At 41.1% G+C, this 15,722-nt stretch overlaps 1 protein-coding gene across 10 annotated transcripts in view; it reads right to left on the bottom strand.

The window, feature by feature from the left end:
- Positions 1-15,722, bottom strand: part of BEND7 (BEN domain containing 7) — a 108,537-nt gene that overhangs the window by 57,609 nt on the left and 35,206 nt on the right. For all 10 annotated transcript variants that reach the window (XM_053572837.1, XM_053572832.1, XM_053572831.1 and 7 more), the window contains 2 exons: positions 15,022-15,144; positions 4,836-5,101 (listed from right to left, as the gene is read on the bottom strand). In XM_053572837.1, coding sequence (XP_053428812.1) covers positions 4,836-5,101; positions 15,022-15,144 — 389 coding nt within the window. The remainder of the gene's footprint in view (positions 1-4,835; positions 5,102-15,021; positions 15,145-15,722) is intronic.

Raw genomic sequence — 15,722 nt, 5'->3', positions numbered from 1 at the left:
AAAGAAAATACAATTTGGTCTCTTGAAAGTTTCCTCATGTACTTGTATAATGAAACATTCCAGTCTTTCAGAGATGTTCTTAGCTTTTTCTTTGCTCAGTGTAATAAATTAATGACTCTGAAGATGAGGGCTTGATTTATGCTAAAGTATTTAAGCCAAAATGTATAACATGTAAGAGCTTAACCACTGCAATCTAGCTTCCTTCCTAACTCCATGGAAATAGCTCCTCCAGGAAGAGGTCCTCTCTGAGTCTGTCCTTGGCCCTGTACACAGGGGAGTCCTGCTCTTCCAGGGCCTAGGACCTTCTGACTGCCCGTGCTAACGCTTACGCCCCTGATAATGTAATTATTGTTTGTGAATTTTCTTCCATGTGCTATGTGAAGGGCAAGGACTATTTCATACATTTCATTATGTTCTGGAAAAAACAGTGATATAATTAGCATGTATTTGCTACTTACTATATTCCAGGGCCTTGACTAACAGGATTTTTCTAATTTAATTTTTATCCTATGAAGTGGTTTACCATTATCACCCCAATCTGCAGATGCAAAAATGAAGGCTCAGGGAGGATGTGAACCCAAGCAGCTGTGCTAAAACTTACACTCACGCACATGCTGCCTCAATTTTAATGTGTCAAAGAATAAATAAAAAACTGCTTGATTTACAAGACTAGCTCTCCATGGATCATTTTATTACTAAAAAACAGTGACTATAGGAAACTGTCTTGTCCAATACTAATAGAGTATTGGGTTGTGAACCCCTGAACAGAGAATCAAATGCTGTATTTAAATCTGAAATATAGTTCTGGACTTCTGCTCTTGTTTCTGTTTGATTTAGGTCTGAATGTTACTTAATGTGCTAATTTAAAGAGGGTCAGATAATCCTGCCCCCAAAGAGAAACATTTCTACTCCCCTTTGAAAAAACTGTTCATTCATGTGTATTTGTTCATTCATACATACAGATAAGTTTATTTTAAATATTTATATTTGTTCCCATAAAGGCATACAGGGAGCACAGCTAAGGTTAACAGGAGAACCAATATTTACTGAGTGCTTAAAATGTGCCAGGCACTGTTCTAAGTAGATTACTTAGAGTGTGGTCTCTTCATTTAGTTCTTCCCACAGGACAATTCCAGGAGGCGAACAGTATTAGTACCTCCATTCTATAGAGAGAAACTGGAGTGAGGTCAGGTTCATGTGCTCAGGGCCACACAGCTGAGATTCCAAAGCTCAAAGCCCACTCAGCACTTCCTGAGAAACTTCCAAGCTCTCTATCAGTAACAATCAGCCGGTAAAGGGAGTGCTTGTCACCGTCACACAGAGCACTGTGCTGGAGCCGCCACCTGCAAGTTCTCTGCAAGACATATGTGGGCTGGAGAGTTCCACCTTTCCTGGCTCTATGACCTTGTGAGGTCACTGGAAAAATGGGAATAGCAATGCCTCGAAGAGTAAGGATTAATGAGACCAGTCGTTTAGCACAGGACAGCCCATGAATATTATATATATTAATATATTAACATATTATTATATTGTTACTTAGTTCCCACTCTTGAGAAGCTAGAGTGCAAGGACAGGAAATCATGTCGCTAATTACAAAATGTCCCATAAAACAGGATCATTCAAGTCACAGCAGAGCCTTGAAGGGAGGTGGGTGGGTACAGGGAGGAATACCTAACTAGTAAACGGCAGTTAAACTGCAGAGGGAGTCCTAATTGAAGCCAAATCCAAGATTCCATGTTCCATAAATTTATTTTGCGTACCGTGCTTAATGCAAACGCAGACATTTTGTCACTTGCAGACTGAATAAATAGTATTTACTGAGCACCTTCTATGTGCTAGGCACTGCCGTAGGGCTTTCTCATGTCCTGGGTATCATTTAATGCTCACAACTTGCAGAGGTGTTGACGTGTCCGTTGGTTTTGATCAGAGCTTAGTGATTTTCTGCATCTGAGTAGGCAAGAGACGATGGCCCACCTGCAATGACCTGAAGCCCCAGGGGCTCTCAAGTCTGCGTCTGTGCCACGGACGTTTAAATCTGTATTTGTGCAATACCATGAGTCACAGAATAAAAACAGTAACTTAATACCGTGTGAATTTACCTTTACAAAAGTAAGAAAGCATAGGTTCCTGGGCCCTCCTTTTATTTTTAGAGACAGAGTCTCACTTTATCGCCCTTGGTAGAGTGCCGTAGCATCACAGCTCACAGCAACCTCCAGCTCTTGGGCTTAGGCAATTCTCTTGCCTCAGCCTCCCGAGTAGCTGGACTACAGGTGCCTGCCACAACGCCCGGCTATTTTTTTGTTGCTGTTTGGCCGGGGCCGGGTTTGAACCCACCACCCTCGGTATATGAGGCTGGTGCCCTACTCACTGAGCCACAGGCGCCACCCTCCTAGGCCCTTTTTTCGTGCCTTCTAGCACTCATCTTTCTCCAGTGCTGGAGGTGTGTAAGGAGATTCAGGATTTTTCAGGATTTTCACTTTTCTTCCAATCTTAAGCTGGCAGCCTGAGCTGCTCTTGCCCCTCATCCCAGAAGTTGCCAGTATTAGCAAGTAACCGGCTTAGCGTTCCCGACAGAAATCTGAGGTTCACCTTCTTCGTCTCTGTGTCTCCTCCAGCCCCTAGTCTAGTGGCTCTTCCTCTGGCGTCCTTCCTGCCCAGGCCCTCCTGCCCCTGGCCTGGGAGACCACACTCTCTGCTCTCTGGCTAGCAGCATCTGCCGGTCCCACCCCACTTAGACAGCCTTGTGAGAGACACTGGACCACTTGCCCCAATCCTTTGACTTTGGACCTGATTTTCCTGATTCTGGGGATATCTTAAGGCTCATCTTCAAATACACAATTCCCACATGCTTATATTTTCTCCAACTCATTTGCAAGACAAATAATAAGATTATTGTCTATTTCCTGTTTTCTCCTCTGGACTTCCACCAAATTCCAAAGACTCATGGCTACACAATAATAAAAGGCTGGAGGATACCTAAATTTGGGTGCCTTGAAATCAGTGGTCTCTTCGTCTGCAGGAGGTAGTGCTCCCAGCTCCCTCCCCTGGGCGGTGCAGGCAGTGAGCACCACCCACAGGGAACATGTTCCCTGCTGGGGAGATGAGCCACCCCACACAGTGTGTCAGCCAGACAAGGAAATGTCCATACAGGTTTTGTGCTTTCCTTTAGAAGCATGCTATTCTTCAGTCAAGAATAATCAGCTCCTGAGTCTTCATGACAATCCTGAACGTGCTTTATCAAATTTAATGCTTCTTGTTAACAAAATAATCATGAACAAGAAGTAAATTATTTTAATATAATATATAAATAAAATTACAATACTGAGCCTGGTCAAGATTATAAAAATTCTATTTTACTAACGTACATAAAGCCCTAGATCTCCCTCAATTTACCTCTAAAGTACATTTGGAGCTTAAAAATAAAGGAGAAAGCTCAGTTATTACCATTAGATCATCCCATTTGGGAAAGGACTTATGCAACTTAAATTATTATTTCCAATACATCAGTATTGGAGACAAAAAGCCTAGAAAATGTAAGAAAACTATAACACTATGATGAAAACTACTTAGCACTGAATGTACTTTCTGTTGTGGAATAATTTACCTTTGTTTCCAAATCTGTGATATTTCTGGGGATTGAACCACACCCCACAGCCTTAGCTGCAACAACATTCTGAGAAATGTTAGTCCAGGGTAGAACATTATCATTATTCATGTTTTTTTGTTTTGTTTTTAATTAAAGTTTTAGTCTAGTTGTAGCATGTGTTCACAGATTAAAAAAAAATAATAATAAATAAAAAACCTTTTAACACCAGGGATTGGATAAAAGTTCAAATGATTTTCTATTCTGAAAAAGGTCACAAAATGATTATTTTTGTCATCTCCCTTTATTAAATACTCAATGTGGATATTTGCCAGCACACTGTCTTTCCACAATTTGTAAAAAAGTAGCATTTGTTTCTTACTCGAAGTTTAAAAGGTAGGGCCCAACTCCAATCCCATATAGGCCTGGGGGAGTTCTCAGCAGGGCTCCCATCCATGCAATCTGCTAATAATAGATCACTCATTCCTGTTTATTTTAAGACTTCTCCCAACGAGCGAGCGGGGTTCACCGACATAAATGCATTTAGATAAAGCTATCATAAACAGAGTATGCAAATGCAAATATAGCCCTTTATTAAAGGAATTCATTTATGGTTCCATGAATGTAAAACAGCAAGTCAGATGGTTATCTCAGATGTCATCCAACATCCTGGACTGCAATAATGTTCTAGCTATAGTATTAAAATAGAAAAACCTTTGCAGAGCATTAACCTATCATTACACAGAGTAAATGGCATGGCACTGCCACCAAATTAGCAGTGTGGCTTGCATCTATAAAATAGAATTAGCACGACTGCTCCTTTTTTATTATTAGTTTGTGTTTCCAGAAAGGTATGACCTTATAACCGCATGGGTCTGTTCATTTATGCCCATCTACAAAGGATTTAATTATATTCTTTTAGTTCTCTACACTAAGGAAATTGAAAACTGCCACTTCAAAATTAAAAATGTAAAAGAAATTAGTGAGCAGATTACTTACGCCACCACCCTTTTTTCAGGGATAAAGAACGGAAATATTCTTAAATAAATAAGGCATACTATTTTCAGAAAAGTAAATTCTAGGCAAGGAGATTATTCCTAGTCATCTTTTTTTCTTTCTCTTTCCCACATGTATTCTGCAAGTTTTTCTAGTTGTCCTGCATGGAGCTAGTCAAAGGGAAGATGTATCATTACTATAAAACTCCTGAAAGTTATATCACATTAGAGTCAGCAGCCAAAAAATATCAACTTACATCTGAGGAAGGTGATTCCAGAACAATGCCAAATCCCAGAACCTGGCTGTCCTGCGTGGAGGCGTGCTCGGTGGCCTGGACACCGGCCTGCTCAGAGGCCACAGCTGTCTTCTTCCCCATCTCTGACACGCTGGGCTTCTGCTTCACAGTAAGAGGTTCGATAGACTTTGGGGGAACTTTTTTCTTTTTATTTCTCTTGCGTGAGACAGAAGTTCGCTGGGAGCACATAAGGGAAATTGGGGGTTGTTGTCTGTTTTGAGTTCCAACTGTGAACAATAAACAAAAATAGGGTACAGGTACAGGCACTTGTGTCTAACTCAGGGAAATGTGTCCCCGGCTTACAAACCAAAGCTGCAACGAGGCTTTACAGGACGGAGCACGCCAAGCAAAGCTGATCTCCCGGTGGGCCTCAAGGCTATCGAACACAGCCCCCAGAGCAATTCAAAGTCCTAAGAGCAGAAAACACCCAGCAGAAAGCCTTGCGGCAAACGCTGGTGACTTGTCGCAGCATTCCGCTGCCACTGGGTCCAACGGAAGGAAAGGATTTGAGCTGTAACTTTACAAATCACATAACATTTTTAAAGACATGAGAACTTGGGAAATTAAATTTAGTTCCAAGCATTCTGGTAAGCCCATGGCAGGAATATTCTGTCACTGGGATTTAACCTGGCCACTTGCTAACAATTCACCGGTGCAAAGACTGACAAAGATAAGATAGTCATGATTATTTGGCCAAGACTGACCAGAAAAAGCAGCATGGAATGATTTTCTGACAGGGACAGGGAGCATGTGGGAAAAGCCTGTCCGTCAGTGGGGCCCAGTCACCCCTTCTTCACCAACTGCTCCACACTGACTACCGGCACGTGGTTTCCGGTCAGCCCACTTCTCTAGACCTCAGCTTTACACAGTTGAAAAATACAAACAACAGGGAGGCGGAGCAAGATGGCAGCCGAGTAACAGCTTCCTTGCATCTGGGCACCGTGAGTCTGGGGAGATAGGACTCCAGGCATCTCTGGCTGGTGGGATCTGCCTATCATCACCCCTGAGAGGATACAGGGAGTCAGCGAGAGACTTCTGGACCCCAAGAGGAGGACTAAAACAGTGGAAAAACGGCAAGTGGTCGCGTGTGTTCAATCCGTCTAAACTCGCCCGCAACTGTAAGTTCAGTAGCAACGAGACTGCAAACCAGAAAGGCCTTACCTGTGAACTGTTTTGGTGTCTTTGGACTTGGCACTCAGCTGAACTGCCTTGGGGAGAGCCTGAGCAGGAATGCAGAGAACTTTGGCCTTTGTCTAGGGCCCCAGTCTGAGCTGCTGAGCCAGATGAAGCTAATAGTGTTTGGCTCTGGGTCACAGGCAGCCACTGTGAGCAATCTGCCCCGGTAAGCTCTGCCCCCAGGGTCGCAGAGCTAGAATTGGGTGGGAGCTGGTAACCCAGTGACCAAGCAGCCTAAGGGCGGGGTCTGAGCCGCCTTGCAGCCCTAACCCTCGGGGGCAGAGGGAGACCAGTTTCGGCACACTGGGTAAGTGGATAGCCACTTCAGCAGTGATTCCAGCAACAAGCACTTTCCTGGGAAAGCTTCTGCTCAGCAAGTGAACAAGTTCAAAGTGCCTTTTAAGTGGGCTGAAGAGAGATTTAGGGTGTCTACCTGCTGGGGTTTGAGAAATCAGCACCCTCCAGTCATATCAGAACTGTGATTAACATCTCATACCCCAGAAGACCACGTGTTGCCCAGACAATATTCAATAACATATATATACTGCTTTGTTTTTGGTTGTGTGTGGTTTTTTTTTTTTTTTGGTTTGGTTGTTTTTTTTTGTTTATTTTGATGTTGTTGATGTTGTTTTGTTTTATAAGTTCAACCTTTTCCATACAGATCCTTTTTCTTTCTCAATTTTTCTAGTTTAATTATAATTTCCCATTGCTGTCTTTTTCAATAATTAGAACTTCATTTTTGCTAGTGTTTCTATTGTTATTATTTGGTTTTTCACCCAATTTTATCCCGTAAAGTTTTCTGTTTGCTTGTTTTGGTTTGATTTATAGCATTTTTGTCTTTCCTCTCTACTTGGTGGAGGTGAGGTACTGTGTCTGATCAGGTTAGCAAAGAGCTGCTGACGTCAAGGGAACCACCCAACTGGGCACCCCCAGAAGGTGGGTTTTTTTTAAGGTTGTGTCAAAGTACCCTACTGTACACCTATATTGCTCTGTCTCCCTCTTTCTGTGCCTCTCTTCTTTTTGTCAATATTCCTTTTACCCACCCCCTCTCCTTTCTCTATTTTTCTTTTCTTTCTTATCACTCGGTCCTCCTTTCTTTCATCCCTTTTTTGCTCTTCGACCTTCTCACCCCTCTGGTCCTGTAACCCTTAGTCCACAGGCACAAGAACTTAAAGAGCAAGAGGAAGTGAAAGGAAAATTAGGGCAAGGAAACAGATAAAAGAAATCACTCATGAGGAAGAATCAGCAGAAAACTCCAGGCAACATGAAGAACCAGTGCAGAACAACCCCACCAAGGGACCATGAGGTAGCTACTGCAAATGATTCCATCTATGAAGAAATGTTAGGAATGATAGAAAGGGAATTTACAATACACATGTTGAAAACAATAAAAGAAATGATGGCAACAATGAAGGAAATTGCTAATAAAGTGGAAAATAACCAAAAGGAAATCCAAAAATGAATCAAATAAGAGATGAACGATATGAAGAATATAAAAAGGATATAGCAGAGCTGAAGGAAATGAAACAGTCAATCAGGGAACTAAAGATGCAATGGAAAGTATCAGCAACAGGTTAGACCATGCAGAAGAAAGAATTTCAGAGGTAGAAGACAAAGTTTTTGAGATAACTCAGACAGTAAAAGAGGCAGAAAAGAAGAGAGAGAAAGCAGAACGTTCACTGTCAGAATTATGGGACTTTATGAAGCGTTCCAACATACGAGTTATAGGAATTCCAGAAGGGGAAGAAGAATGCCCCAGAGGAATGGAAGCCATACTAGAGAATATTATAAAAGAAAATTTCCCAAATATCACCAAAGATTCTGACACACTGCTTTCAGAGGGATATCGGACCCAGGTCACCTCAACTCTAACCGAGCTTCTCCAAGACACATTGTGATGAACCTGTCCAAAGTCAAGACAAAAGAAAAGATTCTGCAAGCTGCCAGGAGTAAGCGCCAGTTGACCTACAGGGGCAAATCCATCAGAGTGACCGCAGACTTCTCTAATGAAACTTTCCAAGCAAGAAGACAATGGTCATCTACCTTTAATTTACTTAAACAGAACAATTTTCAGCCCAGAATTCTGTACCCTGCTAAGCTAAGCTTCAAAATTGATGGAGAAATCAAATCATTTACGGATATACAAACATTGAGGAAATTCGCCACAACAAGACCAGCTCTACAGGAAATACTTCAACCTGTTCTGCACACTGACCACCACAATGGATCAGCAGCAAAGTAAGAACTCAGAAATTAAAGGACAGAACCTAACCTCCACACTGATGCAAAAGACAAAACTAAGCAATGGACTCTCACAAAATAAGACGAATAGAATACTACCACATTTATCAATTATCTCAATAAATGTTAATGGCTTGAATTCCCCACTGAAGAGACATAGATTGGCTGACTGGATTAAAAAACACAAGCCATCTATTTGCTGTCTGCAAGAAACACACCTGGCTTCAAAAGACAAATTAAAGCTCCGAGTCAAGGGTTGGAAGACAATTTTTCAGGCAAATGGAATTCAGAAGAAAAGAGGAGTTGCAATCTTATTTTCAGATACATGTGGATTTAAAGCAACTAAGGTCAAAAAAGACAAAGATGGTCACTTTATATTGGTCAAGGGAAAAATACAACAAGAAGACATTTCAATTCTAAATATCTATGCACCCAATTTAAATGCTCCCAGATTCTTGAAACAGACCTTACTCAGTCTGAGCAATATGATATCTGATAATACCATCATAACAGGGGACTTTAACACTCCTCTTACAGAGCTGGACAGATCCTCTAAACAGAAATTAAACAAAGATATAAGACATTTAAATGAGACCCTAGAACAACTGTGCTTGATAGATGCATATAGAACACTCCACCCCAAAGATAAAGAATATACATTCTTCTCATCACCCCATGGAACATTCTCCAAAATTGATCATATCCTGGGACACAAAACAAATATCATCGGAATCAAAAGAATTGAAATTTTACCTTGTATCTTCTCAGACCATAAGGCACTAAAGGTGGAACTCAACTCTAACAAAAATGCTCGACCCCACCCAAAGCCATGGAAATTAAACAATCTTCTGTTGAATAACAGATGGGTGCAGGAAGAAATAAAACAGGAAATCATTAACTTCCTTGAGCATAACAACAATGAAGACACAAACTACCAAAACCTGTGGGATACTGCAAAAGCAGTTTTGAGAGGAAAATTCATCGCTTTAAATGCCTACATTCGAAAAACAGAAAGAGAGCACATCAACAATCTCACAAGAGATCTTATGGAATTGGAAAAAGAAGAACAATTTAAGCCTAAACTCAGTAGAAGAAAAGAAATATCCAAAATGAAATCAGAGATCAATGAAATTGAAAACAGAAGAATCATTCAGAAAATTAATGAAACAAGGAGTTGGTTTTTTGAAAAAATAAATAAAATAGATAAAACATTGGCCAGACTAACAAGGAATAGGAAAGTAAAATCTCTAGTAACCTCAATCAGAAATGATAAAGGGGAAATAACAACTGATCCCACAGAGATACAAGAGATCATCTCTGAATACTACCAGAAACTCTATGCCCAGAAATTTAACAATGTGAAGGAAATGGATCAATATTTGGAATCACACCCTCTCCCTAGACTTAGCCAGGAAGAAATAGAGCTCCTGAACAGACCAATTTCAAGCACTGAGATCAAAGAAACAATAAAAAATCTTCCAACCAAAAAATGCCCTGGTCCAGATGGCTTCACTCCAGAATTCTATCAAACCTTCAAGGAAGAGCTTATTCCTGTACTGCAGAAATTATTCCAAAAAATTGAGGAAGAAGGAATCCTCCCCAACACATTCTATGAAGCAAACATCACCCTGATACCAAAACCAGGAAAAGACCCAAACAAAAAGGAGAATTTCAGACCAATCTCACTCATGAATATAGATGCAAAAATTCTCAACAAAATCCTAGCCAGCAGATTACAGCTTATCATCAAAAAAGTCATTCATCATGATCAAGTAGGCTTCATCCCAGGGATGCAAGGCTGGTTTAACATACGCAAGTCCATAAACGTTATCCACCATATTAACAGAGGCAAAAATAAAGATCACATGATCCTCTCAATAGATGCAGAAAAAGCATTTGATAAAGTCCAGCATCCTTTTCTAATTAGAACTCTGAAGAGTATAGGCATAGGTGGCACATTTCTAAAACTGATTGAAGCTATCTATGACAAACCCACAGCCAATATTTTACTGAATGGAGTAAAACTCAAAGCTTTTCCTCTTAGAACTGGAACCAGACAAGGTTGTCCTCTGTCACCTTTACTATTCAACGTAGTGCTGGAAGTTCTAGCGAATACAATTAGGCAAGACAAGGAAATAAAGGGAATCCAAATGGGAGCAGAGGAGGTCAAACTCTCCCTCTTTGCTGACTACATGATCTTATACTTAGAGAACCCCAAAGACTCAACCACAAGACTCCTAGAAGTCATCAAAAAATACAGTAATGTTTCAGGATATAAAATCAATGTCCACAAGTCAGTAGCCTTTGTATACACCAATAACAGTCGAGATGAGAAGCTAATTAAGGACACAAGTCCCTTCACCATAGTTTCAAAGAAAATGAAATACCTAGGAATATACCTAACGAAGGAGGTGAAGGACCTCTATAAAGAAAACTATGAACTCCTCAGAAAGGAAATAGCAGAGGATATTAACAAATGGAAGAACATACCATGCTCATGGACGGGAAGAATCAACATTGTTAAAATGTCTATACTTCCCAAAGCAATCTACCTATTCAATGCCATTCCTATCAAAATACCAACATCGTACTTTCAAGATTTGGAAAAAATGATTCTGCGTTTTGTATGGAACCGGAAAAAACCCCGTATAGCTAAGGCAGTTCTTTGTAACAAAAATAAAGCTGGGGGCATCAGCATATCAGATTTTAGTCTGTACTACAAAGCCATAGTGGTCAAGACATCATGGTACTGGCACAAAAACAGAGACATAGACACTTGGAATCGAATTGAAAACCAAGAAATGAAACTAACATCTTACAACCACCTAATCTTCGATAAACCAAACAAGAACATACCTTGGGGGAAAGACTCCCTATTCAATAAATGATGTTGGGAGAACTGGATGTCTACATGTGAAAGACTGAAACTGGACCCACACCTTTCCCCACTCACAAAAATTGATTCAAGATGGATAAAGGACTTAGATTTAAGGCATGAAACAATAAAAATCCTCCAAGAAAGCAAAGGAAAAACACTGGAAGAAATTGGCCTGGGGAAAGACTTCATGAAGAAGACTGCCATGGCAATTGCAACAACAACAAAAATAAACAAATGGGACTTCATTAAACTGAAAAGCTTCTGTACAGCTAAGGAGACAATAACCAAAGCAAAGAGACAACCTACACAATGGGAAAGGATATTTGTATATTTTCAATCAGACAAAAGCTTGATAACTAGGATCTATAGAGAACTCAGATTAATCCACATGAAAAAAGCCAACAACCCCATATATCAATGGGTAAGAGACATGAATAGAACTTTCTCTAAAGATGACAGACGAATGGCTAACAAACACATGAAAAAATGTTCATCATCTCTATATATTAGAGAAATGCAAATCAAAACAACCCTGAGATATCATCTAACCCCAGTGAGAATGGCGAACATCTCAAAATCTCAAAACTGCAGATGCTGGCGTGGATGTGGAGAGAAGGGGACACTTTTACACTGCTGGTGGGACTGCAAACTAGTACAACCTTTTTGGAAGGAAGTATGGAGAAACCTCAAAGCACTCAAGCTAGACCTCCCATTTGATCCTGCAATCCCATTACTGGGCATCCACCCAGAAGGAAAAAAATCCTTTGATCATAAGGACACTTGTACTAGACTGTTTACTGCAGCTCAATTGACAATCGCCCAAATGTGGAAACAGCCTAAATGCCCACCAACCCAGGAATGGATTAACAAGCTGTGGTATATGTATACCATGGAATACTATTCAGCCATTAAAAAAAATGGAGACTTTACATCCTTCGTATTAACCTGGATGGACGTGGAAGACATTATTCTTAGTAAAGCATCACAAGAATGGAGAAGCATGAATCCTATGTACTCGATTTTGATATGAGGACAATTAATGACAATTAAGGTTACGGGGAGGAGGAAAAGCAGAAAGAGGGATGGAAGGAGGGGGGTGGGGCCTTGGTGTGTGTCACACTTTATGGGGGCAAGACATGATTGCAAGAGGGACTTTACCTAACAATTGCAATCAGTGTAACCTGGCTTATTGTACCCTCAATGAATCCCCAACAATAAAAAAAAAAAAAAAGAAAAATACAAACAACAGAGTTCTGGGCAAGTTGAGCAAGTCAGTACAACCTAGTCTGAGTTCCAAAGATGAAAAGCACAGGACGAGCATCAAGTACCCAAGCTGAACTGTACTAAAGAAGCCGTGGAGGGTGAGTCCCATTTCCACAGGGGCACTCTGTGAAGGGAGGTCCGTAACCATTTCACAGCTCTCTGATAGAAGGCTAAGCAGAAGATACAGCATCATTATTTAAATCCTCATGTACTGATACAGCTTCCTAACCTTGACTACAGCATATACCAGCTCTTTCACTGACAGGAACCTATAAAGATAAGCCAAGTGAAAACTCAAGGTCCTGAAACACAAAGAAACACAAATTATCTTTATTTATTTCCTATCAGTGTGACAATACAGATTATTTACACTTTGATCCTGTTATTTCTGTCTCCACACTAGAAAGAAATTCCCAAGTATTAGAAACAAACCAGTTGTACTATGTAAGTGCACAGAAAAGTTTTTAAAGCAGTGACTGGTCTGGGTCCCTGGTTCTTGACCTTGGCTGCACATCAGAATCACTCTGGAGCCCCACCCTGGGGGAGGTGAATCGGCATCCCCAGGGGTGCGGCCTGGGCACTGGTACTGTGCAGCCGGAGTTGAGAACTTGCCTCTGTGTCCCCAGAGTCAAAGGGACGATGGAGCAACAATCATGATGATCTAGACCACAGACCTCTCCAAACCTCATGATTTTAAATTAAATTGAGGGCGGCGCCTGTGGCTCAGCGGGTAGGGCGCCGGTCCCATATGCCAGAGATGGCGGGTTCAAACCCAGCCCCGGCCAAAAAAAAAAAAAAAAAAAAAAATTAAATTGAAAATGTTTTTGGCTTGAAGAACTGAGAGACTATCTTAAGTTTTTCTTCTCCTTTTGTAAATCTAGACATGGCCCGAGCCTCTGGCATCCAGATCTTAACGCTAGATCTTATTTCTTGCCTTCTTAAGATAAAGGTGAAATGTTCTAAATGTAATTTAAATCTAAGTCTTTGGGCAATAAACCTTAAGTAAATCTACCCACACGACACAAATTTTTAAGTTTAAGAAAATTAAAGAAGAGCAATTTATTCAGTTTATCTTCCGTGCTAGCCTGCAGCTTTGGAATCATTTACCTCCCTAATCTGCAAAGGTTCAGGGAAGAAAACACGGTGACAAAGTGGCATTTACTTAATAGATTCTAAAAAGGCTTCAGTCAAGGATTTAAATGGTTGTGATTTGTAGTTTGCCATTTCAATAGTAAGGAGCTTAAGTGACAAAATAAATCATTACAATTTTATACGCATATTTCCTTAAGTGCTAACAAATTCTTCCTCTGAGAAAAGAATGCATACATAATAAAGTAACCTTTCTGAGCTCCTTATTTAGGAGATGTTAACCTTTGCCAGGTTATGAGAACACAGATTATCGTGGCAGCAGAAGGTGAGTCCAATGCTCACTGACCTGGGTAAAACACTTAATTGTTTCCTCGGGATAAAGCCAAATTCAGTACTTACAAAGCTACTGCTTTTCAGAAAGTAGCGCGCCATACTGCAATATGATCTTGGGTGATGGATACATCTAAGTATTAAGCTTTCTATATTAAAACTACATCACTGAATATTAAAATTTTCCTAGAATTCACTAAGTAGCGCCCAGAACAGTTCTGAATGATGACCGTCCTGAATTCCGTTACAATGGAAGGCTGGGAAAGCCAGTCCAGGCATGAATGTGCTGTCAATGTTCCTGCCTTACACTAAGATCAAGTAGCAGTTTCCCCTGACAACATGGAAGGGTCAATGAAATGATTTATTATTTCTTGTACTTGTGACCAAAAACTCTGTTTCCCCCCCAACTGTGAAGACTGGGAAACACAGCTGCCGGCTTCCCACTTCTACGGAGTGTTCCAATGTCTTCAGTCAACATTGATGAGACAGCTCGTGCTGCTCACGACGCACGTGTACACTTACTATCTGTTCTATTTGCAAACGACCTTGAGAGGTAGATATTAACACTCCACTACAGGTGAGAAACTGAAGCCTCCGAGAAGTCACACCGCTGGAAGAGGCGGCTCGGAGAGTCCAATCCCAAACTACAAACTCACCGCTCTTCTGTTCAACGTGCCTACTGGCCTCCTGGTAGTGAGGACAAAAGAGGAGGCTTGTAAGAAAGAAGACAGGATGGGAGGCTCCTCTGAGCTTCCACACCCGCAGGTGGGAGAGGAAAGCTGCGAGCAGAGCCTCAACGTTTCTTGTCTGCTTATGCCCTTGAACACCTTCAGCCCCGAAGGTTGGAGCTTCCTAACGGACTTCTCCACATGCAATGCCTCCAAAATCTAATTAGCCAACATTTGTGAAGTACCAGGAGGTCACGGGATGCGGTAACTTGAGCATGCGTGTGTAAGCATACAGCTGTATTACTAGCAATCAAACTTTTGTTTGACTCGCTCAAGGAATAAAGGGGCTGTAGAGAAAGCTGAGAAAATGGATATTTGAAGAGCATAGCAAAATGGCAAGGTGGGAAGAACGCGGTAAGAAAAGCACAACCAACATCCCAAATGAAGAGGTCAGATATGCATTAAAAATCAAAGGGCGCATTCTGAGGCCTCGTCCGCGTACCTGCTTGAATTTGCATTAATTTCCTCATGGTCTTGAGTTCCTGGAGAATGGCCTGCAACGTTGACTGGCAGTTACAAGTACAGCAGTTTGATCCAACTGATGAATTCACCACTGGAAGTTCTCCTGGGCATGAAAGAAAAGAATGACATACTCTCAACATGCAAAAAAAAAAGTAAGAGAGGAGGGGAAATTAAAAAAACAGCATCTTGACAGGATTTTGAAGCACGTGCAATTATTATGAGCTGTACCTAAGGAAAATGTACCCAATAATTTTCACAACCTAAATTTTGGGTTCTGACTTTATCTAATTATCTGGCTGAGGCAGAGCCTGCGTGAGCAGGTGCTCACGACGTGCCTGCACGGCAGGCCTCTCCACTGTCACACCATTCATCTCAGATTACAATGCCAGAAAGACTCACTCTCAACACGCTCCTGCTAGCTGGCATAAAAAACTAGCTCTGAGAACAGACTTCCAAAAAAATACTGCTCGCTGTGTATAAGTTACACTAAGAATTAAGTGTCTAACTATTAGAAAATAGTTTTTATAGGAAGCCTGATATTTCAAAAGTGAAGAACTGTGAACACGTGAAGACTTTCAGAATACAGTCTGGGTGTGGTGAGGCACAGAGGAGGCAGTTATGGGAGGATGGATTTAACTTGATGCCCGAGAGGGGGCTTTCCTCAACTGTACTAAAAGAAAT

The sequence above is a fragment of the Nycticebus coucang genome, chromosome 20 (genome assembly GCF_027406575.1).
Source record: "Nycticebus coucang isolate mNycCou1 chromosome 20, mNycCou1.pri, whole genome shotgun sequence".
In the NCBI taxonomy this organism is placed as follows: domain Eukaryota; kingdom Metazoa; phylum Chordata; class Mammalia; order Primates; family Lorisidae; genus Nycticebus; species Nycticebus coucang.
Note: the sequence above shows the minus strand (reverse complement) of the source record. Positions and strands in the feature narration are given on the sequence as shown.